The sequence below is a fragment of the Haplochromis burtoni genome, unplaced genomic scaffold, assembly GCF_018398535.1.
Source record: "Haplochromis burtoni strain Fernald_Lab_line unplaced genomic scaffold, NCSU_Asbu1 Contig_452, whole genome shotgun sequence".
In the NCBI taxonomy this organism is placed as follows: Eukaryota; Metazoa; Chordata; class Actinopteri; order Cichliformes; family Cichlidae; genus Haplochromis; species Haplochromis burtoni.
In genome coordinates, this window is record NW_024582813.1 from 239,873 (window position 1) to 267,560 (window position 27,688).

At 40.8% G+C, this 27,688-nt stretch overlaps 1 protein-coding gene across 3 annotated transcripts; it reads right to left on the reverse strand.

Annotated features, from left to right (window-relative positions):
* Positions 1–39: 39 nt before the first annotated feature.
* dok7b (docking protein 7b) lies at positions 40–25,885 on the reverse strand. 3 transcript variants are annotated; one of them, XM_005946156.3, is made up of 14 exons: positions 25,333–25,885; positions 25,176–25,221; positions 24,296–24,378; positions 23,491–23,641; positions 21,611–21,811; positions 16,063–16,182; positions 13,331–13,441; positions 11,892–12,766; positions 6,234–6,305; positions 5,274–5,330; positions 3,741–3,789; positions 3,006–3,158; positions 2,625–2,846; positions 40–1,374 (listed from the first exon to the last, which is right to left on the reverse strand). In XM_005946156.3, the coding sequence occupies exons 1-14, from the start codon at positions 25,384–25,386 to the stop codon at positions 1,238–1,240; spliced, it is 2,331 nt and encodes a 776-aa protein (XP_005946218.1). In that variant the 5' UTR covers positions 25,387–25,885; the 3' UTR covers positions 40–1,237. The 3 variants fall into 3 exon arrangements, with proteins under 3 accessions (XP_005946218.1, XP_005946219.1, XP_005946220.1); XM_005946157.3 differs by having other exon boundaries at positions 2,652–2,846; positions 25,333–25,884; XM_005946158.3 differs by lacking the exon at positions 5,274–5,330 and having other exon boundaries at positions 25,333–25,884.
* Positions 25,886–27,688: the final 1,803 nt, after the last annotated feature.

Here is a 27,688-nt window from a genome sequence, read left to right on the forward strand (position 1 = left end):
AAGCTGCTTATTTTTATCGAATGCTTTTCCGCTTTGAGGTGAAATGATCACCAGGGAAGTTGGGGCTCTTGGCATTCAATTGTAAGGCATGAGATGAGATGGGCTTTATCTCACTGTGAAATCTTATTTTGATCCAAACCCAATGGCAGTCGGTGACCTCTTGAGAAAAGAGGTAGCATAAATTATATGGTGATCACAAAGCTTGAAGAAAATCAACCCAGCAAGAACTGTAAATATATTACAGCTTAAAAAGCTGTCATTTATTCTTGTTTTCCATACGCAATAGCGATGATAAACAATAGTTTACGCCCATCCCCTTATAATTAAAGCCATTCAACCAGTAATCTTGGTAGTCTTGAGATTACTGGTTGGCATCGGTAAGGTAGGTTTCCATCAATCCTCAGCATATACAAGGTGTGATCATAAAGTTCCAGGACTCATATAATAAAAGGACTGTTACATTCAGCTGCGTGCTCATTCCCAAAGGCTTGCCACAGCAGATGGATTCGCTCTTTTTGATGTGGCACAGATTTTATACCGGATGCTCTTCCTTATCCAGCCCTCCCTTTAATCCACACCTGGGACTGACACTGAGTACACTCGCTTGTGATCACCTGAGGATGGGTTTGTGTGTCCTCCTCAAACCAGAAATTTTTGCCTATAAGGCAAATCTGGATCCAAAAAATGCTACAAGGACTTAAAATATGACTAAATTTGGGGAATCGCCCCTTTAAGGCCTTTTCCTGGATCCCAAAACACAGCAGATCATTTGCAACTACTGCTTAACCACAGACCTTGTTAATGATTTTGTTTTAAACTAGCTTGACTTTCATGTCTGTGTTGAAGAAGACATTGAGTGTGTGTGTGTGTGTGTGGGGGGGGGGGGGGGGGGGGTTGAGTTTTTTGCATCTTGCATAAAAGCCATGCAGACAACTATGTAACATTTCTGTGATAAAAGGTATCGAGACAAACGCAGGAAAAAGCTAGTTTAAAAGCAAGTAAGAGAAAAACACTTAACACAAAATAGAAGCTGCATAAGAAAGCTCCCAAAGCTTTACCGTTAGTGGAATGGACTGTGGGAATTTCATTACAATGTCACAACTGTGGGTGTGTTATTAAGTACAAAATAACCGGTATGATAATCCACCACATTTGAGTACGTCAGCTTTTCCAGAGAGTTGGAGAGAATCTGCAGTCAAAACTATTCTGAAGTGTCATCCAGTTGGGCGTTCCAGAGTCAGTTTGGTGGCCCTTGCCGCCTGCTCTCCAGCTGAGTCAGTCTGTCCTCCCTGGCCAGAACATGCTCCGCCCCCACTCTCTGAGCTGTTTCCATGGCAGTGATGTCCAGGTGGGCGTACCTGATGGAGCCCTCTTCTGGATGAGAAAATGATGGAGGGGGTTAATAAAAAAAAATAAAATAAAAAAAAGTCTTGCTACAGTGTGTCATATAATCTTGGACCAGTCTCCCAGAGATGCATTATACCCTCACTCTGCCCCTTCTGTCTCCTCAGACTGATTTTTAGTTGGTATTTCTGAAATACACATTTAACACATTAACTTCGTCTGTGTATTAAAAAGCCATAAAATTACCTGTAATCGAAATGCTCTCACTTTATTAGGTTTTAACTGATGTAAATTGCTTTCCATCCCTCTAATAAATTGCTTCATTTTCACAGTCTAAATACGTCAGATTATGTTAATTCAGTTAGTTTACACAGAAGCACCGGGAAATAAATTGACTGTTTTCTATAAAAAAGAATTGCACCTCCTCATTTATTGAACGTATTTATCAGGTTTTTCCTAACAGTGTGAGCTGATCCAAGAACACATTTTCATGCATATATATATATACATATATATGTGTGTGTGCAGCGTGATAGTGTAGTGGTAAGACGACCTTTTGAGCGGGAGTCACAAGTTTGATTCCAGTAAGGGATGTCTGGGTCAAGTAAGGTGGGCAAGAGAAAAACTAGTAGCTCAGCTTTCCAACATTCGAAAGAAGGCTAGAGATTGAAGGTACAACACACATGCTACGGCAAGGGGGAGCCAAGACGACAGGTTGGGGGGAGAATATCATCACCCCCACCCGCTTGGGTGAAAGCTGCAACCTAGTACCTTATACCGGGTACAACAACAAGGGGGCTATGAACACCTGCCTGTGATAATAAGCTGGCCAAAGATGGATATTGCTGTCATAAGATCCCCAAATAACCATCATGGAAGGACAGTATACTGCCCAGTATGAACCGGCAGATAGAAGCAGTAACTGACATCCTGTGGCATCCATAGTGGTGGCTTACCATTAAATGATGCTCAAGAAGAGCCCAGTGGTAATCAGAGCACTAAGTGCAGTGACCCCCATCATACCTATCATATTGTTATGATAGATATGCAGAGAATAATCAACAAATCAACCATCTGTTTCATAGCTGTTTGCCCCAGCTTTGCTTGCTATTCTATATTCTAACAACGTCTCAAACATGCCATGCATTATAACAGTGGAGATATTGCACGCAAAATGGGATTTGAAGCTATTCACTTGGCATATATAAAACCAAAAAAGAAAGCAGCAGCAAGAAAAGATAAATAGTTATCTAAAACTGTTTGAGGTGCAATGTTCTTACTGAGTCTGCAGAGCTGCACTGAGTTACCTCTCTCAGCACTGTGCAGACTGGAGGCCGGAGCCGAGCTGGGTTTCTGCAGCTCCAGCTCTGTGTAAAGTAGCTCTCTAGTTTTATACAGCAGAGGGCTAACGGGGATGTTGACATAATTAGTACTGCTGTTACTGCAAGGCCCACAGTCCAGGGATGCAGGCGGAGGAGCCTCGTGGGAAAGCCTGAACATGCCTGAAGGAGAAAACCAAAAGCAGGGGAATTAAATCTGTTGTTTGCAGGACAAAAAGTGTTAAATGTAATTCATTTTAGAGTTAGAAGTCAGTATAGCAACAACAAAACTGTTACACCAGGAAAACATGAGATGTTTTGATTTATTGCAAATTTTCTTACCACAAGCTGATGTTGGTCTGTGCATGCTCGGTGGGACAGGAGGTGGTGGAGGGGCATGCAAGAGCAGAGATGGCAACAGTTTCTTCAGACTTGCAAGCTTAGAACTGATGTCACTGCTGTCATGCCGTTCCTCCCTGATACAGAGAGGAGAGTCTGGAAACACATTTTTAGGACACTAGGATTAGACTCAAACATTCAGTATGCAGTATACGGTACATTAAGTAATGATGTAAAAAACAGTCCCTTAAGTTCTTATTTAACATTAATCAGCTAAACATCTATTAATATTTCCAGCAGATGTAGTTAAATTATGTAATTATTATTACTGATCCATAGACAGCATGTATTTATTTCACCATTTTAGGTGAAGGTCATTTTTAACAGCCTTTTCAGTCGGGTAGCTCAGTCTCAGCGGTGACTCATATTTGCTGAACTCTCACTTTTTAAGTGAAAGTAACTGATAATTGTCCCTTTGAATAAATGTACTGAAACATAATTTCTCATTAAAATGTACTGGAGTGGAAGCAAAAAAGTACTCATCTAAAGTACATTAATAAAACTACATCAGTGCAGTATTTGGATTAATATAGCCTGTGTTTCCTGAACTGCATCTGCAAACTGCAAACATATATTTACAATATAAATACATTTCTGGGGAAAGAACGTTTTTGTATGGAGGAAGTATCTTGCAGTGCTTCTAATGAAATAAGGACACAGTTTCATTAACAAACACACCTTGTGAATCTGCAGAAGGTGTCAGGTGCATCAGTGGAGAGCTGTCAGTCTAAAACATACAGGACACAAACAATTATTTTAAAGATTTCCCTTAAAGTGCTTTTGAATTGAATCAAAAACGTCTCAATTTACAGCTCAGTTTTAAAGACAAACATTCGAAGCTGCGTTTTGTCGTCCATTCAGAGTATTAAACTACCATGCAATTATGCTTATTAATGGCCTTAAAGGGGCCTAGTATGCCCATAATCAGCTCCATACACTGATTCTTGGACTCTGCAAGAGTAGCAACTCTGCTACTGTCTTTTTATGCATCCTCTCAGTTCATTCACTTTGAAATGCAACGTTTCAATGTTTAAGACCCTTTTAAGACCACTCTTTAAAGCCTGTCTTCAAGCTTGGCTGGTGCTTGCAAATAGAAGGTGTGAACAGCAGGTGGGGCTACTGTGCTCAAAGCCACTGTTGTTCGTCTGAGACGTCACTATTAAAAGGCGTTCTATAGCCTCAGCGTAGACTAGAATTCGTTTGCCTGCCAACTTTTTGTGACCCCCACAGGCTTATCTGCAGGGACACTACATTACAATCCACATACTATGCACACATCTTTTAGACACACTGCAAGCAGAATTCGGAACCTGCATCTCTCTGAATCCATGTCCATAACCTTGCCTAAGGGTATCTGCTTTGGTTCATTGGGATAAGTATTGAATATTGATTAGTAAATAATGGAATTTGAAAAAAGGGGGTTTAAAGTTAAAACTTCATTCTACTCCTTTTCGAGCATAAACGTTGTGTAGGTATAGAGATATTAATGAAAACTTGATGTTTTAAGTTTTTCAGTTTGACTAATAACCAACAAGCAGTTGTATTTTTGTCTTCATTTCAGACAAGTAGTGATTATTTACAGCCCAGATGGAAGAAGTCAACTCTTAACTTGGTGAAACGTTAAGCCTCTTTTAGCTGCAGCAGCCTGTATCAGCTGTTTCCTGTATGATGATGAGCAGGTTAAACAGGACAAAGATTTCTGGGATATCTTGATTTAAAAACACTCTTCGGGTCATGTCCGAACAGCTCATTAAAATGAAGGTCAGTACCTGCCAGTGCTTGACCATTTGATAACAGTTCCTTTCTTTTGGTTTATTTCTTTTCTTTGGGTTGTTTTCTTGTTGATCACCTAAGCTGCCCACACTTCAGGTCATAAACTACAGCTTTGACACTTTTCTGTTAAATTTCCTCCATAATCCCAATGTGACCAGCCCCTGAGGTAGCAAGGCAGCCGAAGCCATGATGCCCCTGCCACCATGCTTTACAGTTAGGATTTTGGTGTGTTTTGCCTTTTTCTTTCAAATTAAGTTATTTCAAAAGACATTCAGCAGTCAGTGTTTTGCAGTGTTGAATCAGACTGAAATGTTTATTTAGAGAGCAGTAATTTTGTTTGTAGTGACCTTCCTTTAACACTTTTCCTTTTTCTTATAGTGGACACATACACAGAGACTTTATTGTGAAGAGATTGCTGCGGGCGCTTTGAGCTTTTACCTTTGAGTTCTTTAGTACTGAGCATCGTGCTCTTCGTGTAATGGTGGACAGCCAATCCTATCAAGAGTAGAAACAGCACAAGGCCTCCGCTATCATTTCTATGCCCAAAAAGATTGATATAGACAGACTCATGGACTACAGACCTATAGCCCTCACATCTGTAGATTACAACATATATATTGTTTGGGACTGCTTTGGTACCTCAGGCCAGTAATTGACACAACAATTAAACCAATTACTGTAACTATGAAAGGTTGAAAAAGAAGAAAATGAATGCTTGTGAATCGCCAAGTCAAGGAATCGTGACCTTAACCCAATCGATGCTGTGGCATGATGTGGATAGAGTTGTTCAGGTTAGACATCCAAGATCTATTTATGAGACCAGAGAAATGGTCCAAATACCCGTCTGATCACTGTGCAAGTCTCTAAAGACCTTAAAATACAACTGTCTGAGTGTTATTAGTTTATTTGAATTTTAATGACCACTTTGCTTTTTGGAAAGGTCAAAACAGTCACTGCAGGATGCTTGTTTAAATACATGAACAGAAGACCGAATGTCTGCCATTTCCACTAACAATATTTATTACTTACAGTGTTTGTTTCCGAGCAGAATTTGAATTTTCTATAGTAAATCTAATTCTATAGCATCAAAACAAAACAAAAAAACAATACGCTTGTGTTGGGAGCAACATCTGTGTGAGGTGAACCTCTTTATTTTATCACAGCTGACTAAATGGTAATAGCTCTACTCTCCCTGGCTTTTATACATATTTGGGGTTTGTTTGTTTGTTTTTTCTAACATTGTGACTGAAGATGCAATCATTAGAGATAATCAGTGCAGAAACCCTTCTAATTCCAAAGGGCAGAGTATTCTTGCAGCTGAAGACCTGCTTTAATCTTACAAAAGTAATTTTATGGCTCCTGCCCTGCACAAGCCAAAATGGGCAGATGCAATCTTACCTGCATGTAGCTTGTGTTCCTCACTGACCGCCACTGGTCTTGTGTAATGTAGTTGTCTAAACCATGACTGCACTGGGTGGGAGATAAGAGGACATACTGTCAAGGCTCGGTTAATTGCTTTTACTGCAAAATTCAGGAAAAAGGCATGATTTTAAGGTACAGAGAAAGGGGATGCAGAGGAGGGAGGCAAAATAGCTATAGCCAAAGAGGCTTGAAAATAAACTGGTTTGGAGAAAGACTTAGGAAAAGGGGGAACAGAGAACAAGAGGTGAAGAGGAAAAAAAGCTGCAGAGCTGAGAGGTTAGAGCTGACATCTTTAGAGGCAGACTAAAGGATAGCTGGCTCAGACTCCTCTCCTCAGCAGCTAATAACACAGCAGGCTGGAGTTTCACAGATATTATCCATCATACAGTCTGTCTCAACAGACATGATGGTACACGTGAATTTAGTAGGGGTGCAACGATACACAAAATTCACGGTTCGGTTCGGTTCGATACTTTGGTGTCACGGTTCGATATTTTTTCGATACAAAAAAAATGTTCATGCCTTTTTAATTTGTCATTTATTAAACTTATAAATATATATTTTAACTCAAAAGTACAGTTTTTAAATTTAATGTTGCTGAAACAACAAAGTAATAAAAAAATAAATCTGATTCGAGGAAATCACTCATCTTTGGAAAAGAGAGTTTATTACAGAGAAATGGCTCTTTCCAAAATAAAAGCTATACTATACGCTTCTTCTGGGCTATATCTCAGCAGATATTGAACTATCAGGGTCAGGGCTGTTCGGGGTTCTGTTTGTAAGTTATGTTTTGTTTTATGTTGCCAATAGTGAAAGGGTGCGCCTATGATGCGAGGTGTGTCATTCAGGGGTCAAGAGGGCAGCCATGTGGTGTGTTGTTGTTGCATGTGCGAGGTTGCAGCAGTGAGAGAGTTTAGCATAGCGGAGTGTTCTTCTGCAGATGTATAAAGGTGTGATTGGTAGTCAGAGGAAGAGACAAACGAACTCAGTTTCTTTGTCATGAGCATGCAATTGGTGTAGAAGTGGGATGATGGTGGCACCCAATTTCTGACCGAGTGATTTTCCCAGCGGTGTGACGCAGGATGCGCAAAAGAAAGGATACCATTGGGACATGCAAATAAAGAAAAAAGGCAAATTCAAAGCAGATTTAAATATGTCCATATTGACAGTGGCTCACGATGCCAAATGAATAATTACCCAAGTAATTCGTAAAGAATGAAAAGATTGAAATATATTTTTCATTATAAAATAGCCAGACGGGCAGGGACAGAGATAGATTTTGGTACCCAGAATGGAAAAACGATTTTGCAAGATGTGTTAAGGAATGGCTTTAAGGATGAAGCATGATGGGAATGTATTGGGATGTGTGTAGCGGGACATGCCTGGTGTGTGTGTGAAAGAGAGAGAGGAGAAGGGGAAAAAAGTAACGAGTTTAGTAAGAAGAGACAAAAGAAAATAAATAAAAGGAATATATAACTCCCTCAGACAGAGAGTTGTGTGGAGATGTCGATGTGAGTAAACATGTTTAGCACTGTAAGGGTGTTAGTGCCTTAGAGGAAGAAATAAAGTTCTGGTGAAGCAGTTTCCTACGCCTCCTTCGATCTTTTTGCTAGCGGAGTTGACCTGTATAGTAAGCTGTTGCCGGCTACGAGTCAGTTACGGAACCTTCAAGTAACTGCCAGAGGTTTCCTTACTACGGTTCGGGGCCGCGGATCTGGCGCGGTAACACCTGTATCTGATTGAGGAATCACTCATCTTTGGAAAAGAGAGTTTATTACAGAGAAATGGCTCTTTCCAAAATAAAAGCTATACTATACGCTTCTTCTGGGCTATATTCTCAGCAGCATATTGTAGCGGGTCAGGGCTGTTCGGGGTTCTGTTTGTACAGTTATGTTTTGTTTATGTTGCCATAGTGACGGGTGACGCCCTCTCGCTGCGACGGTGTGTCCTTCCGGGGTCAGAGGGCGCCCTGTGTGTTGTTGTTGTTGCTGTGCGGTTGCCGCGCTGAGCAGTTAGCTAGCGGCAGTGTTCTTCTGCAGATGTCAATAAACGGCTGTGCTCCCTGGCTAGCTCACGGGAAGCAAGACCAAACGACACCTCCGTCTCCTCCTTGTCTGAGCTCGCCACATTGGTGTCAGAAGTGGGATGATGGTGGCACCCCATGTTCTGACCCGAGTGACTTTTCCCCGCCGGTCGTGACCGGCCGGTGCGCCAAAAGAAGGCACCTGGACATTTGCAGGACTTTGTGTGGGGTAATGGGGTCGTCGGGGACTATGTAGCGGGTCAGGGCTGTTCGGGGTTCTGTTTGTACAGTTATGTTTTGTTTATGTTGCCATAGTGACGGGTGACGCCTTCTCGCTGCGACGGTGTGTCCTTCCGGGGTCAGAGGGCGCTCTGTGTGTTGTTGTTGCTGTGCGGTTGCCGCGCTGAGCAGTTAGCTAGCGGCAGTGTTCTTCTGCAGATGTCAATAAACGGCTGTGCTCCCTGGCTAGCTCACGGGAAGCAAGACCAAACGACACCTCCGTCTCCTCCTTGTCTGAGCTCGCCACAATATTAAACATATCAGGTCCCCATAAGGAGAATCATGTGCTAACGGCTGTCTAAATGACTCGGGTAAAGTTTGTAGCATGCATGCTTGTTGTTTTTGTCTGCTTCCACTTGTCTTTGCACTAGGATGATGTCGGCGTAAATGTGCAGTCATATTCGTTGTGTTCCCACTAGTGCTGTCAGCGTTAATCTCGTTGAAATGACGTTAACGCCACAACACGGCAAATCTCCGTTAACGAGCTACCCCTGCGTGGGGCTAGACGGCCAACACGTTAACGAGCTAACTGCGCTAACACACTAGTTCCCACCCATGTAATTGAGCATTGCGTGGCACATCCAACATACTGTTTTACTTTAGTCCATGACGCGCTTACCTTCAGGGTCATACGTCACATGAAAACCAAAATAATTCCAAACGCCAGATCTGAATGAGGGTGGGGGAGGTTCAATTTGCCATGTTGCAAGGAGAGCTTAACTTCTGTCTCGCTAGCTTGCCCTGCGCTCTTCCTTCTGACGATGCTGTCTGTGTTGAGCGCTCAGTGGATCTGCGCTCGACAGTGCAGCCTAGGCGGAGTAGTCGAACGCAGATTCACTGAGCGCTCAACACAGACAGCATCGTCAGAAGGAAAGTTGATAAAATAAATTACAAATTTTGTATTGTTCGATACATATGCGTACCGAACCGAAAGCACTGTATCGAACGGTTCAATATCGATACGAGTATCGTTGCACCCCTAGAATTTAGGTATTCTAACCATTACCAAACATGAAGGACACTGCGTTTCTGCTACACTGAACCACCAACTCTTGAGGAATGAAAATAAGGAAAACTCATTTGTGTTTCACACAGTGGGATTCTCCTCTCTGAGGATTTCAGCCAGTTTCATCACTACTTATTAACTTTTGCAGTCCCCTTTGCTCCCTCTCACTCTCTGCAGCATGCACGCTGTATAATGAACACACACACACTCCTACACAACCTGTCAGAAATCACAAGACATGCTGTTTCCTCTCCTGTTCTGATGATAATTTGCCTGTTACAAGGGGGAAGCGCTTTTCACAACCCATCAAAAAATTAATTACACACAATGTGGGAAAGTCTCTTCTGAGAGCATTTGAGGTTTCAGACAAAAGTATGAAAATCAAAAACAACGCCAGCTCAAGACAGGTGTGCGACAGACACCCACACTGATTTTGTTTACCTATATGGGCGATTGAGTGGCTCAGCGGGTGGAACTGTCACCTCACAGTGAGAAGAACCTGGCTTTGGTTCACACATACTTCTGCCTGTTTCTAAGTCTTCTCACCATGGTTCCTCACCCTGTGGTTTTCAGGCCAAAGGCATCTAAAATCATTTGGACCCTAAACTGCCCATATGGAAGAGACACAGGAAGCATGCTGCAAGTGCAGAAAAGCACCGCACTGTAGAACAGAACGAAGCGAAAAAGAAATCACATTTTAAAACAAATGAAAGGAAAAAAGTTTTGTCCCTAAAGCCCTGTGATACATCGATAAGGGTTTGCAATGCTAGAGTGCCTCAGCTTGAATCACAGAACAGAATATTTTATAGAGAAATTCATTCTTCCTACTTTTCTGCTCCTCTAGCAGATTTTTTCTCCCCTCCACAGTTTTTTCAGCTTCCTAATGATCCTTTAAAGCATTGACTGTACTGTAAATCACAATTACAAAAGCAGCCACCCAAGTTAGTCATTAGTTCCAAAGCAAGTAGTGGTGTCTATGTGAAAAGGCCAGATAATTGCTGCTTGAAGCGCTGCTGCATCAGTTGCAAACACTGCAGGGTTATGTAATACTGTGAAGCAGAGGGCAAACAGAGGAAAAGTGCTTTAGGAAAATAGACCATAGACTTATTAAAATAGACTTAAGTTGAGATCTCTGGTGCTATTAATTTAAAAAGAAAACCCACTAAAAAAGTCACCAAATTACTGTTTAAGGGTATATTTTAGCAGGTGTTGGTGTTCCACTTTCAACTAACTTCCACTGCAAGTTTCTGTTTTAATCCAAGCTCTTAAATATTTTTCCTCTTGATTTTACTAGCAACAGAATTTCTGACATTAAAGAGAAAAAATACTAAATAGATAATTGGAGTATTCGGTCTACATAGAATTATTGATAGGTGGATGTAAATACAATAGTTTAACTTTTTTCTGCAGATGTTGCATATATATCACAGCATTAACAGCTGTGGTTTATTTTTATTTTAATTAAAGAGCATAAAATAGAACATTATAGATTTTATTAATAAAACCAGTGTTTTTGAACCTTTGAGGGGTGTGATTCAGGCTTATTTGCTGCACTAAGGTGGTTGATTTGTCTGTTTTTTAAGTTACAGACAGATTTGATTCACCTTTACTTGATGTTGATCCAGGAAGTTTTCTGAGGATTCTTTTACCGTTGAAAGATAAATAAAAATACAAATGAAGCTGAAATAAAAAAAAAAAAAAAACTACATGATGAAATTGTTTATGTTTTCCAGACATGATGACATTAAAATGTCTCTTTGAAAGCAGGAAAAAATCTGGTGAGTCATATTTTTGTGTTGTATTTTAGTAACTTGGGGTCTTATTCTGCAAAATGATTGACTATACTTCTTTAAATGCAAATTTATAATAATGTTTCAGTACTTTCACACAAATAGGGGTTTGAACACAGAAGGTTTTCTTTTATTAGACAGGGAATGATTTATTTTCTACTAATTTCACCTCAACTCTAGTAGAACTAAATATTTTTGACAACAACTCCCAGATTTTCAGGAATATCACTTGTAGTCATCTTGCTCTCTTTCCTATTCCCATAACTTCCAAACTCTACTTGGGAGCACGTTCTTGCCCATTTACACAGGAGAGTTACATAAGATCTCTTTTAATAGCATAAGAATAGAAATATGCCATAGTGGGTTTATTTAGTGAGTTATGGAGATTTGCATTAGTGGGGGCAAAGTATAGCATGATTAGCAAGAGTATTTAACTTAATGATTAGTAATTATTAGTATTTCATTTGTTTTGTTTCTTTATGGAAACAGCAGAGAGAAGAGAATGAGGGAGTGAAACACTGTGACCCTCCCTGTACCTGCTTTTCTGCATTAAACAAGCCTCCAGGGACCAACAAGGGTCTGGGTGTGGCCCTCCCCTCACTGTCCACAGAGGGCGCCCTCTCGCTACCCCAGGAGTGTGAGCGCTGCATCATGGCTTGACGCTGAGCCATCACTCCTCCTTGTCCCTGACCATCACCTCCATCTCCACTGCTCTTATTGTCTTTGCTGAGCTCAGACTGGGCTCCGTGGGACCATGGCTTCTTTTGAGGTTGAGCTCGGAGCAGACTCCTGGGGGTATCATACCACAGTCTAAGCAGACTGGGAATCCGGTATTCTTCACTATGCCTTCGAGATGTACGAGATGCAGATCTGGAGGAGCAGGAACAGGAGGCTGTGTTCCCCTCTGGGATAAGCATGGGTTGAAAAGGAGAAGAAGGAGGAGTTGGGGGTGGTGCAGAAGGAGGTGAGGAAGGAAAAGAAGGAGCAGGAGGAAGGCTGGCCACCGAGCCAAATTCCTCCCCTACTCCCCCGCTGGCCATGTCCAGACTCCCCGTACATGAGGAATAGCTCCCTGAGTAAGAAGAGTGGCTGCCTGTTGCTATCCCAATCCCACTGTCTAATGAACTCTGCCGCCCGCTGTCATGGAGACCGCGAGGATGGATGTGGGTGGAGGAGGGATGGCTCCTGGAGCCTCCCAAAACAGCAGAATAAAGCCGGTCATCTGAACTGGCCAGTGCTTTCAGCGTGGAAGAGCTTGAAGCTGTCTCACTGGAGAGGTGCAGTCTGCCTAATGGCTCCGCCCACACTGGAAGTCTGCTTCCATAGCTCGCATCTGATTGACTGGAGGAAGAGCTGGAAATACTGCTGTGGTCATCTCCAGCAACAGATGTACTGCAGCTGTAAGAGGAGGCTGAAGAGGGAGAGAAAGGTAATTGACTGTAATGAGTAATAAGTGAGACACACACTGAAATAAATCAGATTGTAAGCACCAAACGCCAAGTTAAACTGCAGATAGTGATGTTTAATCAATAATATATAAATCACACCTTCAACTTGGTGCTGTGGGCAAATTATTACAACTCTGTGAAGTCAGTGTTCAATCATCTGCTCATTAATTACAGTACAGGTCATTAACAGGTGCTGCTAATCAGTGCAGGCAGGAAAAGGAAATATTTATTTCACTAACTCTCAGCAGACATGAATCATCTGCTCTGACTATACTGACATTCACATATGTACACACATAATTACGATGAAAATCCCGAAATAGCAGCATGAATATAGAGCAGGGATTAAACGACTGTGTGGTCAGGTCAGCGGTCCAAATATGCACGGAGCAACAACGTGAAAGAGATCCATAGTTCACAGAAACATCTGAAGGTCCTCAGATGATGCAATTTTTCCTTATGAAACATTATGAAAAGAGTTATGTGTTGGCTGTATAAGCTGAGGTGAACTTTAGAAAATAACGTACCTGTGCTGCTTGCTAAGCTGCACTGAGACAACATGCTCAGTCTTTTCTCCAGCACTGATGCCTCGAGGTTGATTCGTTCCTCTGCTGAAGCTGGATCGGCACTGGGATCTGCTACGTAAATAAATAATTGAATGAACAGTTATTTGCAAATCTCATTAAGCCATACTTTACAACACAGAAATCTGAGACATTTTACTATTTAATGAAAAATGTTAGCTCATTGTTTTTGTTTTTGCTTTTAAGTTGATGACAGCAACAAATCTAAAAATCGGGATGGGAGCAGAAACAGGGCGGAAAGGTAGGACACACCTACAAACCTCAATCTACCGGCACTGTAAAGAAGACATGGCCGAAATTCGTCCACAACAATGAGATGATTTAATAAGTTCATGAAAATTATACTTCAAGTTACTACTACGAAAGGTGGTTCTACTGAATGGTGGGGTGTGCTTTTAGTTTCACATGAAGTTAAATTGCAGAATAAAACACCAGGCCATTGACATTTGACTTTTTTTTAAGCACAATAATAAAGTGTTTCATTGTGTTAGAGTATATTTCAGATGCTGCTGTGATCAAAATACAAAATGTATAAAATCAAAACTAAAGTTGTAAGACATCTGCTGCATTTATCAGACTGCTCTTTAAAATATGAGTGTGTGTGCATGTGTGTGTGTGTCCATCTAATTCTTTCAACAGCTTGTAAATTTAACATCTCCCGAGGACGCTATAGGCGCCTCGACAATCTGTTACAACACTAATTTTGTGTAAAACCTTGCTAATTACACTCCTAATTCCTGCTATATATACATACTGTAGAGGTGAGTGAGTGTTAGAGGGGCAGCATGGCTCCTGTTTGTGTGTGCGCACCAGTGTGTGTGCGCGCCAGTGTCCGCACATTGCAGTGGGTCAGTGGGTGCTTGTATAGGTGTCAACAACCTAACACCTGGAACTCTACTCCCTGGACTCCAGCAGCTAATGCTAATATGTAGATGCCAAGTTTCTTCACTACACTATGTGAGGTGTCAGCTAACATTTGCTAACGTAGCTACTTGACTAATTATAGCCAGTTCTCAGCACTGAATGTCACAGTGGGGTTACAGTGGGCCTCATAGCTGATGACGCAGGCTGGTTAATGCTGGAATAAACTTTGGTTTATTTCCAACCTGGAATTCATTTTTCCCCCATTCCTGTCAAACTGGTTGACCCAGACATTCAACGCATTCACACAGCTATTTGCCCTGGTTTTGTTTGATCTAGTCCTAGTTTGTCTGTACACATGTTTTACTCCAATACCAGTATTTGCACTTGCAATGTTTATCTTTAAATATAGATTTATAGTAAGCTAAAAATAAAATATGTAGCGCATAAAGTTATGTAATGAATGTGGGCTTAAAGTGCAGAATTTGCAGCTTTAGCTGAACAGTACTGCATTTATCATTTTCATGAGTATAAGGAGCTTGGAAAGGAAAAAGAAACTTAGAGAAGTCCAGTCTCTTTCTTTCCAGGCTCTTTGTACTGCCGTGACCTTGATGACTGAGAACCTACACAGACATTTTCACGAGTCATTCTTATACATAGTTTCCAACTTTTGTCACTGTTCAGAAATGTATAGACCTACCTAAACACTATATTTAAAGGTATCCTCTGGAGCTACTGAACAGTACTGGGGCTATGGAGCAATGTTTTTATCACTGGCTCTTCTGTTTTGTTTGTTTGTCTTATGCATGAGTTCAAGAATATTTATTATTCCTGGCTATGATTTCACATAATTCAGCTAATCTAAAGAGGGAATACACAAAGAAATGAAACAACAACAGGCAGAGAATATGAGGAAAAGCATAGATTCAGTATGCAAATGTTAACGCAGATAAAAACCTGTCCTAGTAAGCTGGCAAAGCCCTTGCTGTTAAAGAAGAACAAGTCTTAGGACTGATATTTGTCCTCAGTGGTATAAAACTTCAGTACAGCGCTGTGCTTACTGACATGTGAGATATAAATAATTCTTCAGAGACTTCCAGTATGATGGATGACTGGGGGAAAATGGGTCCGGGTGAAAAAAGACAGATACTATTTTAAGTTTGAATGCAGAAAAAGTGTAGTAATGCTAGCTAATGTGCAATGCTGTGTCAATGTTCATTTCACTACAAACTGTAAAAATTACACGTTGATGCTAAGGTAATGTTTATTCAAACTCTCTATTCAGTTCCTGGAGCAAAAATTACTGTGGAATTAGAAATATATTACAGTAAAGCACAAGTCACACACAAAGGAATGACACCCTTAATCTACAGCATGAGTCTTGGGGGCATAAAGCATGTGGTGTTTCTGTTACTGTGGCGCCTGACACAAATGTTAAACATGTGCAGGAAACAGGCGGTAAATCTTTTCATGGAAGTCACAAACCGAGTCAAGTGTCCTTGACTTGTTTGGAAGTTGTGAAGTTGTTCTTCTAAACATGGAAATAATAGCTTCCTAGCTATCCCAGCTTATACTGGCATCGCTTTCGGGCTCATATATAAAATTACACAAACAGACTGATTATTTCTGATCCTCTGAAAATGTGGGACTATTAAGGACTAAAGTAAAACACATCACCACCACAACAGCTGTCCACAGTCTTATCACCACAGCCTGTCCATCTTTTACCTACATTTTTTAACTTGCACACTTTTGTAAACATATTCCTGACAAATTTCACTTGTGTTCTGTTTGCAGTTTCTAAGTGTTTTTACCTGGCAGGTCAGGTTGCAGGCCATGTGGTGCCCTGCTGGGGTTGATGCCCCTGACGATGCAGTCGAATAGGAAACTGATCTGCTCTCCTTCTGAACAGGACAAGAAGAAAACACCAGCCCCTGGACAAGCGAAGAGGAGATAATGTGTATACCATAAAAAGCAGTTTAATAAATAATATAACAGACAGCAGGAGTGAGAAAACTGCTGTAGTAAATTGCTGAAATATTGAGTGAAACATTTTTAAACAAGGCCAAATAATATTCACTGTGGTTCAGAAGCCTGCTGTGAAGGCAAAGCTATTTTTTAAAGGTTACATAAAATGTCTATCAATTCAAGCTCCCACTCTCCTATAAAACCCACACAGAGGTGGATGTCAGTGAAAACAAAAGGAAGGGAAAAATAAGTAAAAAAAATAATAATAATGAAACATCAAAACTTCACGCTACAAACATTTAGGGGGGGGGAAACAGCCATAAATCAAGGCATTACTCAGGGTTTTGGCTAAGAAAGAAAACAAACGTATGAAACTGAGTTTGCTGTTAATATAAAAGCAGCTCAGAATCCCAAACAGAAAATTGATCACACAATCTATTGGCATGATAACATCATTCAGTCCTAAATAATGCCACTCAGTCTTTTAAATGTATTTTCAATAGTAGTAATTTTCTTAAAGGAAAAACCCAAATGTCACAAAGAAATTGTGCCCCCTCCTTTAATAAATAAGGAGCGCTGGTACAATATGCTTTCAGATGACCGTGTGGCTCCTCAGACTGAATAATTGAAAAGAGTTTCTCGTTTATATCACCACTGAACATTAAATGTAATGGAAATGCATTAGCTGAATTATGTGTTGCATTTTCCCTGAGTCAGTGGAACAGCGTGATAGCGACACACTGCTTCAGTCAGTTTTCCACCACAAGACCTATGAAAGCAAGCACTTTGCTAAAAAAGTGTGTATGTGTGTGAGAGAGAGTGAGAGCTATTAGACCTATGAATCATACAAAAAAAATACAGAGGTGGAAATTAGCATAATATTAGCCCCCCTTTAAACAAAGAAGACACATCGTAGCAGTCAGAGGAACTGGTATATGTTAGTTTGAAATAAACTCTTTTTTTCTGCAATTATCTCTGGGGCTGTTGTAGCGATGAGACCTTTTTGTACCTACTTCTCATTTATTTCTCACAAATTTACAAAACTCTGCTGTATGACAATTCATCTTCAAAGAAACAGGTTTTCATTTGCTTGTTGCGGCGGCGTTTTCCACTGAAAACAAGAAAAAAACCATTCCTGTGTGCAGGGGATTTGTGTTCATCTAAACTAACTAAAAACTATTTTAAGAAGACTTGTCCAGTCAGTCAGTCTGTTTTTAATATCTGCTGGATTTTCATTGTTTGGTTTTGATCCAACACCCAGTCTACTGAAGGATGCCCGATGGCTTTGACTGTTTCACTTCAAGAGAAAAAAATCATTTCTAATGACAGATTGAGACAGCAAGAGACATTTTAACCTCTGTGGATCACTTGACACTTTATCAAAAGACAAGAGAGTTGCTAAAGTTAGATTTACTTTTAAAATGCCCTTTCATCAAGAGAACAGGGAATAAACTAAAGGATGGAAAAAAGTGTGCAATGTACGACACGAAAGAAAAATGCTGTAACACGTGCATTAACATACTACAAGATCGGGGTGGGTGTGCCATTACCCACTGAGAGGCACTGAACAATTGCTGACATAGCATGTGAGCTTAAAATTGCTTTTATCTGGATCACAGGACTTGACGGCGATCCAAACTCTGCGGAGCGTCATTTACGTCTCTGCATGTGTGCATAAAGACGCGTGTGTGGATGTGCGTGAGTTTCTGTGTAACCAGGTCGCCGTGAACATGTGCGGCCCTGATAAGCCAGGAAATATCCATCCAGCTAAGATGCAGGCTCTCTTCCAAACATCATCAGTTACAGAACACAGTGGCCTCATTATCACATCTAATAGAAGGGGCTCTGATATCACTTTACACTGCTACAAAGTGCATGCATGTGACTCTACAACCCAAGGCACACACCCAACGGGCAACCGTGAAGACCTGATTACTGATTACTGCTATCCCAAAGGACCGCCTGGTCTGTTGGCTATCGGGGGAGTGTGCATGATTAGTGCCCATGACACTAAAAAGGCTTGTCATCATTACTACAGTGCATGTCTTTAATTCTGAAGCCGACTTTGAAAATGCAGATGCAGCAGAAAGTACTGCAGGACTTGACAAGAGCAAGAGCAGTTCTACCAGCTTTCTGCAGCCAAAAAGGGCCACAGAACTGTTAGTCTCATTATAGTTATAATAATCTTCTGGGAACCTTTAAAATTTACAAAGAGGACCACACAAAATTGCTGGTCTGTGAAAGAGCGCTGTGATTTTTCCAATGATGAATAGAGATCATAAGATTGTCCATGATTAAAAGCGGAGTGATAAACAGTATAATTTCCTCTGCTTACTGAACAGATTTAATGAGACTGATAACTCGAGTAGAGCTAAATACACTCATATTTTATTACCAAGTATCCCCAAGCAGAGAGTGGTAAAGGAATCGCACAATATTTGCAGCAGAAAACACACAACTTGAGCAAAATTCAGGGAACAGTTTGAAAACACTTTAGATCTCAACTGGGAAAAATATCATGCTGGATACTTATACTGATATGGACTGGGTAATGTGTTAGGAACGAAAAAATACCACGTCATTTGATGGATATTAAATTTGTCGGCCTGCAGAGTGCTGAATTCAAAGTGAAAAAAGATTCAGCAGGCTAGGCCATTTTGCCTGGTTTGTATGCCCCCCACATGCTTGTATGCATGCCTGGCAACAATGAAAACATAATTTCCCAGAGGTGTTCAAATGGATTTAGTTCAGGCAGGTGTGGGCCAGGGACTAATGGTATTCATTTCCTCAACATCCAGGAAAAGTTGCACTCTTGACACAAGAGGCCGGGCCCTGTTGTGGATCATGATGCAGCACTGTATGCTCTGTCAGTAAGTCCAAGGACCACATCCTGATACCTGGCAGTCAGTGTGCCATTCTCTAGCCTGTAGAGGTCTGTGACCAACAAAATGTTATAAGCAGCATAACATTCTCCATGGCTTCTCCAGACCTTTTCAGGCCTGTCATGTGTTCACAAGGAGAACCTAATATGTGAAAAGCACAGGGTCCCAGTGGTAGACCTGCCAGTTCCAGTAGTGCTAGCCAGTAGGTGCAGGGCCCATAGAGGATGTCGGGCCCTCAGGCGACAGGCGAAGTTTGGTCCTGGATGGTCTTGTCAGAGACATTCACACCAGAGGGCCACTGAAGGTCTTTTTTTAGTATTCTGACAGATCTCCAGCCTCTCTCCTAAAATCTCCTCCATGCTCTTGAGACTGTGTTGGGAGACAAACCTTCTGGCAGTAGCACGTATTGATGTGCCATCCTGGAGGAGCTGGATTGCCTGTGCAACATCTGTAGGTGTCGCCTCATGCTACCAGCAGTGACACTGACACTAGATATGAGAATGCTAACCACTGTACCACTCTTCCTTCGTTGACGTTAAAGTGTGGCTCTTCTGGCTTATTTAGAAAGCATTGTTTCCAGTTTCATGAGAGCATTTACAAGAGGATCTACAGAGAACAAGGCATGGCCCAAAAATATGATGTTCATTTTGCAAAAAAATGTCAGTTTTCATTATAGCCTCTATAGATTAGCTCTGGCGAGGTTTCTGGTAGAGTTAGATGCGAAATGTTGAAAGCCTGCACTCCACAAAACTACTGCTCGGTGTGGACGTGTCACATGTACTCACCAACTACAAATAAACATGTGAAAATGTAAACTAACACTCCGCTTTACCTTGCACTCATGCAAGGAATGTCAGTTGCCTACTCGACTCTCACATCTTTCCGCTTCTCGTGCTATGCCAAGAGAGTCTCTTCCTACTGCCCCTGTGACTGCTGGGTAATATGCAGATCAGATGAAGGGGGAAACTATGATTGGACATGCAGCCACCAGGGAATTTGTGACTGGCTGAGTGTCCACTACAGGGGAGTGACTGGTATTTATAGATGTTGCTCATCAGAACACTGAAACCAGACCTTGTGGTTATTCTTGTACACACACACACACACACTCAAAAACACAGACAATCGCAAAGCAGCGTACAAGGACAAAGAGTTCTAACTAAATGAAAAATTAAATCTTGTATTTCCAGATACCTGGGTGACAGCAACTTGAAAACTTCAAACAGGTTCCATTATCACCTTTGTCCATGTATCTGCCCCCTCCCTCTCCAATTCACACACACACACACATCCCACCTAAAAACATAAAGCTGCCAGTCATTCTTTACATTCATGCCCACATGAGCTGGACATTCAGAGGATATCTAAACCCTGGCAACAACACAAACACACACATACATGCCATTATTTGGTGGGCAGGTGGGCAGTGTGGAGGGTTCATACATAGAAAGTGGATATAGTTACGCTATAAACACTTATAATAAATCACGTTTTTGCAAAGGTGTGTTAGCATTAGTGTGACAGCTCTATTAACCCGTGAGCACTGAAGCAAACTTTAAAGGAGGTTATATTAACCTAAGTAAAGACCTTTTTAAAAGTGGAACTGCTGCTGTGATTGTGCACTCTATCAACTGTTTCTGGACCAAAGAATTAACTAAAGAACGGTTGGTTAGATTTTAAAGTTGAGCTTCAAGTATTGTTAAGATGAACATCTGTCTTTGGTGGCTGAATGCATTCTCACGGGCGGTGACTTTCTTCTGTTGCGTCCTTCAGTGTGCAATTTCCACTTGAGTGAGTGAGACCTTGAATTTCCGTGAATATACTCGGGTTGTCTCTAGAGGACGAGCACAATCTGTGATTAACCAGGCACAGTTTTCTCTGTGGTCATTCGAGCTCACACCTTGTATGATTTTATATTTAAAAAATTTTTTAAAAACGTATTAAATGGACTGTCAGTTCATTTAGTAGTTCTTTTGGAGCTTTAAATTACTGCAATAGAATATGATTGAAAGCAATGAGCGCAACAGCAACTGAATGAACAGTGAAACTGTTTTCTCAACTACAGTTTCCAAAATGAACTTTTCAGCTTAGGCTAATACGTCAAGAATGGAGAAAAAGAAGAAAAACATCTGTAATTTCATGGCAAAAGGGGAAGTTTCATCTGCTGAGGAAGGTCATGTAACATGATCAAAAGCTCCAGAACACTTTATAAATGTGGGCCTGTTTTGTCATCGTACAAGCCCTTTCATGTCTATGTGTCGACAATGTCAGATTTCACCTGACTGAACATATAAAGGTCTTTGATTCTGAGGGACTCACATCGCATTGAAGTTTTGTAATCTCTGATCTGACATAATCCACTAAAACATAACAAATAATAACATCAAAGGACGTGATGTAGTAGGGCACTGCGAGTGATGATTTTTCACTTGGTAATGTCAGAGTGTTTCATTTCTGGGTGCAGGCTGTAGGGCTAAATAAATTAAAGCTTCTCAGTCCACCAGATACTTACAATATCCACACCGAGTCCCTCCCTCGAACACGAAGCCATTTGGCACAGCACCGTAGCGACGTAACGCCGACAACTTCCAGTGGCCAACGACGACGGGAGGGAGGCCTCTGGTGAGGACCAGCAAGTTGTTGCACAGGTGGAGTGACGCAGGACCGCTTTCCAGTTTGGTACCTGGTTCAACGTTGACGCTAAACCTGTGAACTGGCAGGGAGAAGAAAGACAGACATTTGAAAAGAGCGTTTCATGGCCATGCAATCATGATGGCTTCGAATCACTTAGGCTGCAGACAACTAAAGTGCCACTGATCGTGCAGCACATCCATCACGTAACAAATGAGGTGGAGCATAAAAACACACACGTGCATAAACACATATGCACCACGTAACTGATGACTGTGGCAATAATGATTGAGCAGTTTTTTAAGCCTGGCAGGCTGCAATTTGTCATTGCCCAGTTTGTGCAGATGGCCCCAGTGCGGTGCCAAGGACTGCCTCTCCCTCTCAAAGCCATGTACTGCACAGTGCCACATACAGAGTACAAGCATGGGAGTGAAAGAGCCAAGTAAATGATAGGAATTATCCTTCACAGTGTAGGTGACTAAGCATGAAATAAATCATCTAAAAATCTATAAAAAAAAAAACACTTTCAAAGAAATATTATGTAAAGACGTAATAGATCAAGCTCACTTTGTCGCCCTGAGCGAAGAGCTAGAGCAACAAGCAGGCTTTGAGGCTTTGAGAGGAGCTAAATACTCCAATGATGAAATAATGTGAAACAGAAGGGAGCTTTACAGGCAAAAGCAAAATAATAAAAATAATAATTTTAAAAAACTGGCAGCTTAAACCGCAGTGTAAATTGAGGTGAGATAGTTTCCAGAAAACAAAAGTGCTCAGTTTTATTGAGTGATGCTAACCCAAAATATTTCTAAGATTTAATCTTAATACTTAGACTGGCAAAAAAAAAAATGCTCTGTGACATTACAACCTAAAAGGCAAATCAAGAACCAGCCATTTGTGGATTTCAAAGGTAGATAACACTGTGTGACTTCTACGTAGTGGTGGAGGATCAGAATGCTTGTGGATAATAACATTAAGGAACAAGATGGACATTTATAAATATCCTGAAGGTGATATTTTAGGAGGAGGAGGATAAATTGCATGTTCAGAGAAATGTTTAGAAATATAAGCAGTGATAGGACCAGCTGGTGCTGCTCAAAAGAAATATCAGTTCATCTCACAGCATGGCTGTTCAAAATTAGACCCGAGCTTCAATAAGTTATTAATATTGGTGATGGTTAATAAGACTAGTTTAGGAGAAACATTGGACAGGATCAGAGTGTTTCTGAAAGTTCTCAGCGGGACGATTTAGGCCAACTACTAAGATATAACTGAGAGTTTTAAATAATAGATTAAACACTTGTATTTATGGCTGTTTGAAATGTTCGGCTGGATTAGTTTTTGTTTTCCTTTTAAACTGTACCGGTGATATATTTCTATCATTGCTTTACTTTTCAATATCCCTTATAATGAGGAAATTGGGATGTATTTACGCAAGTTTACACACAGAGGATCACTTTCAAGGTTTACTGTTTGCAGTGTGAGAAATTCAATTCAATTCAGTAGATAAGAAAGAATACAATGCTCTAAATTTTTAAAAAGGAGTATTTGAACAGTGAATAATGACAATAAGTCAATTAAGTCTGTAGAATCTGCTGAAATTTCTGCCTCTCCACACATTTTTTATTAAAAGTAAGCTTCTGGTCAGATCAACAGAGATCAAGGAAAATACTCTTATGAGCAGTCATGAGACAATAACTACAACTACTAGAGCTTCTATTCTACTTAGAGAATGCTACACCTACACAAGGCCAAACCACTGACCTTCTCCCAAGCTGTAGCGGATGCGGGCATCCCAGGCCAGCAGGGTGTCCCGGTTGTTGAACCCAAGGACCAGCATGTGTGCCAAGCAAAGGATGGAGAGGGTGTAGGACACGCCATCGTATCCGAGCCCTGGCTCCACGCCACAGATCCCCTGAAGAAGCAGAGTAAACCAAAGGTAGAGTTTGCGTTTTACTACTGATATGCTCCTTAGAAATTGAATGGAGATGGAACAGATCTAGTCTGGAGTAACTCAGGTCAGATAGATGAAATTCTGACAACAGGTGTAATACTTTTCTAGCTTTTTGGTGACATGACACCAAAGCTCAAAAAAATTTGTAATATCAACGAGTGAGATCTCGATTCAGAGAAAACAGCTTGTTTATTTTACAAGAGCGTGTGTAAACCTCCGGTTCATTTGGTGTCAGTTTACTGATGAGATCACATTGTTTCTACAAAAGAGTTCATTCAGATACTGATGATGTGCACTTTGAAGTTGCTTTTATTTTTTAATATATAGAGGATAAATAAGTATGAGTCATCCCTATTGGGTATTTTCAGAAAGTGCCCCAATTCATCTTTAGTTCCCTTTTGACTATTTGAGCAGCTTACTCCAAAACCCACTTTACCCTTATCTATCCATGTGGCATTTACATTATAGTACCTAGAAGAGACAGCAGTCTCCTAAAAGCTGTAGCTTAGAAAGGCTTATTTATGTGAAGGAGAACTACTAAAGAGCTGCTACCAGTACAGAGCACCTGCACTTGAGATCAGAGACAGCCAGGCTTTGTTCTGCTGCTTAACTTACCTCCAGTGTTACATTCAGCCTCTCCTTGTGGCCGCTGCCCTTCTCCTTCCCTTTCTTCTTATACACCAGCAAGGACAGGCAGTCTGACCACGTGCGGAGAAAAACATTACAGGCCGACAGAGTCAAAAGTACATTTCGTGTTTAATAGCAGAATAATACAAGTGTCACTTGTTGTAATCCCTGCTGCATGCCTGCTGTCTACTATGGCACAGCTGTCATAACAAACCCTAAAACAATGAATTGATCCAGCTTATAATGAAAGCGAGCCACAAGCTCACACAGGTTTTGACACACACAAGCACAGTCACAGGGTACAGAGCAGAGTTGCCCATTATTCCCACCACTCTTGCCATTTTTTTCTTCCAGGGACAGAGCAGCAGCGCACTGGGCCATATGTTTTTGTATGCTCAGAGGATCTATGTCTGTCTCCACAGCATCTCAAATTAATCTCTGTTTAGATTTCAAGACATGCGCCCCCAGTCATGGCAAGCTACAGAGAAGACAATGCACTGTGACAGTTTATGATTTTGACTGGGAGGTTTTCAAATTATTAACCCTAATTCGAACTGGCACCAAAAGTCCCCCTCCAGGATTTAATATCCAGACTCAAATTTTTTCTGATCAATTACAGAAAATACCTTCACTCGATCGATTGACCTGATGCATTGCACAATGTCCGCACGTGTTTACGCGGATACGTTGCGTTACGCGCTCAGTGGCGCACAGCCAAGAGACCAACTGACAAGTTGGTATCAGTTTAAGTGGAGGAAAATCAAAGAGATTAGTGCATCGTTACACGAATCAATCAACAGATCGTAGTGTCACCGTGGAAATGTTAAAATCTGGGTGGGAATTAAGTGAAGCCAAAAAAGACACGAACCTGCGACCGGAGAGGGCTTCCGAAGAACGACCCACCGAGTCTTCCACTGTGAAGAAGTTTGGAAAGAAGTAAATCACAAAGGAGATTCCTGTATTTGGCCTAGAGGCATGGGAGCACATTTAAAGTGAAAAATGAGACGCAAATATGTGGAATTAACCTTTTTTCCATCTCTAAACTTGACTTGTCCCTCCGCGACAACTGTGTCCGTCATCTTCTGTCATGGTTTCGAGCAGCTGCGTGTGCGTATGTGTGTGCGTGCGTACAGGGGCTCACTTTTCAAAATAGCCTTTGGAGTCCGGGCCCCCGCCGGCAGACTGCACCCTGCCTCCTGCGCCATCAGACCACCGAGGCAGTGAGAGACACGGCCTCCTCCGTCGTCGCCCTCTGCCAAGTTAGTCCAGTTGTTCCTCTGCATCAAGTATTGTTTACAGTGGAGTTCATTCGATTAAAAGCACAGTCTGCGCACCTTTCACTTAACTCTCCCTCAGTCCGGTATCAGACAGGGATTAGTGTTGCCTCGACGCTAATCTGTAGAGCCTAAACCCTAACTGAGGAAATCCAAAATTAATCCATAAGGCTTTCTGGAGAATAATGCCAATTAAAAGACATTAAATGCTCAAATAGTTTCAAATCTGAAAACAAAATACTCTAAATTAATTATTATAGCGCCATTATTCCTGGAATAAAGGTGTTTGTGGGGGGTGGGGGTGTCTATGGGGCGCCGTTTGTTAAGTGAAACATGCTGAAATTAAAAGCAACATATTTCCATATTTAGCTCAAAACCTTACAAAAACATCTTTTTTCAAGTCATTTTTTAACGACATTTAGTAAAATATTTGTAACTTTTCATATTTAAAACACAATTTTAAATGTTAAGAACATGTTTTTGTAAGGGTTTGAGCTAAATGTGGAAAATTGTTGCCGTTAATTTCAGCATGTTTCACTTTACAAACTGCAGGTTTTACGGGGTTCACTCTTTTCTTAGAGCAGCATGCTCTGTCTGGTATTCAGTCTTCTTCCACTGCTATTGACCTCTGAGGATCAATGATGCTATTTGCCCGGCTAACAACAGGTGAACCACACTGCTGGTGCCAGAACAACAACTTACATTTATTTATCCTTAGGCATCCTAATTGCCTCCTCCGAGGAGGTCGTGTTTTTTTTGTTGTTGTTGTTGTTGTTAAGTTTAGTTTTTTGGTAGTTTGCCTGCATCCGTGCCTGTCATCATCTGTCTGTAAACACTATAGCTCGAAAAGTTTTGAATGAACTCTGAAGTGGGGTCATGTTAATACTTCGTTACAGTTTGGCTTACATCCACCAAGGTCTTCAAGGTCAACTTACTGATTGGTCGAAAAATTGGCAAAAAGCTTTATAACTCAGAAGCTAAGATTCTTACAGGTGTGTATTGTCATCATATTGTGGCTTACCAAAAGTACCTTTTTACAGTATGTCAAATTTGACCTCTAACCTCTCCTTTGGTATCAAAAGACTGATTTAAAGGTCAAAGAATTAATAATAATATTTTTTTAAACAAACTATAAACTGTGTTTATTACTGCCACTGATTGTACTGAAAACTGAGTAAAAGGAATAATATAGTCTCATGTTACTGATGTTACTAAATCTCATGTTACTTTGGACCTCAAAGAAGAGGTCAAACTTTTATCTTTTATCTTTATCACTATTCTCAGTGTTGTACTGCCTTTGTTTGTATCAGCAGCATTTAGGAAATTATACTGGGTATATTTTAGTATGCATCTAACTTTAGCACATTTAACACCTGACCCCATTTACATATTACACATGTGCATTTCTCTCATGTTCACCCCAAAATGCATTATTTTTACTGTACTGTACATTTCTTAAAGAGTGTTTAAAAAGAACAAAAAACTAAAGTAATATATATAAAACACAACACTATTCCCTTTATAACTGCCTTGGTGGAGACTTGTTATCTCTGAGTGCTTTTTGTGATGTTAGGGTTTTCTCTTTTTTTTTTTTTAATGGCACCCAATTTATTTATTTTTAAAATTATACAAATGAACACGATCACTCACCGTGGTTAGTTTGTCATCTGTAAAGTTTTTTTCCTCTGGAGCTCTAGAGGAGCTTGGTGAAGTCTGAGTAAATAATTGGATGATGTTATCTAAAGCTGCATTGTAGGAAATGTAGTCTGAAATGTTTGCAGACTGTGACTCACTGGGGACTAAAAATCAGAATACATTTCAACATGTGCCGCCCTTCAGCCCTATCATGAGTTTTCTTTAGATAGCATCAAAGAAATCAGGAAATCATCACATTAGCCAAACTTTCACTTTAGAAGGTCGACTTTTAAACTTTACGAAACAACATATTTCTGACGCTTGAATAATTATTGTTGTTGGAACTGATTCATTGCTCAGCTTTATCATTTATGTCTTATTTTTGTACATACGATTGTGAAATTATCATACTAATGTTTAAAAGAAGATTTTTTTTGTCTATTGTTGATTTTTTTGTTTGTTTATTATCTTG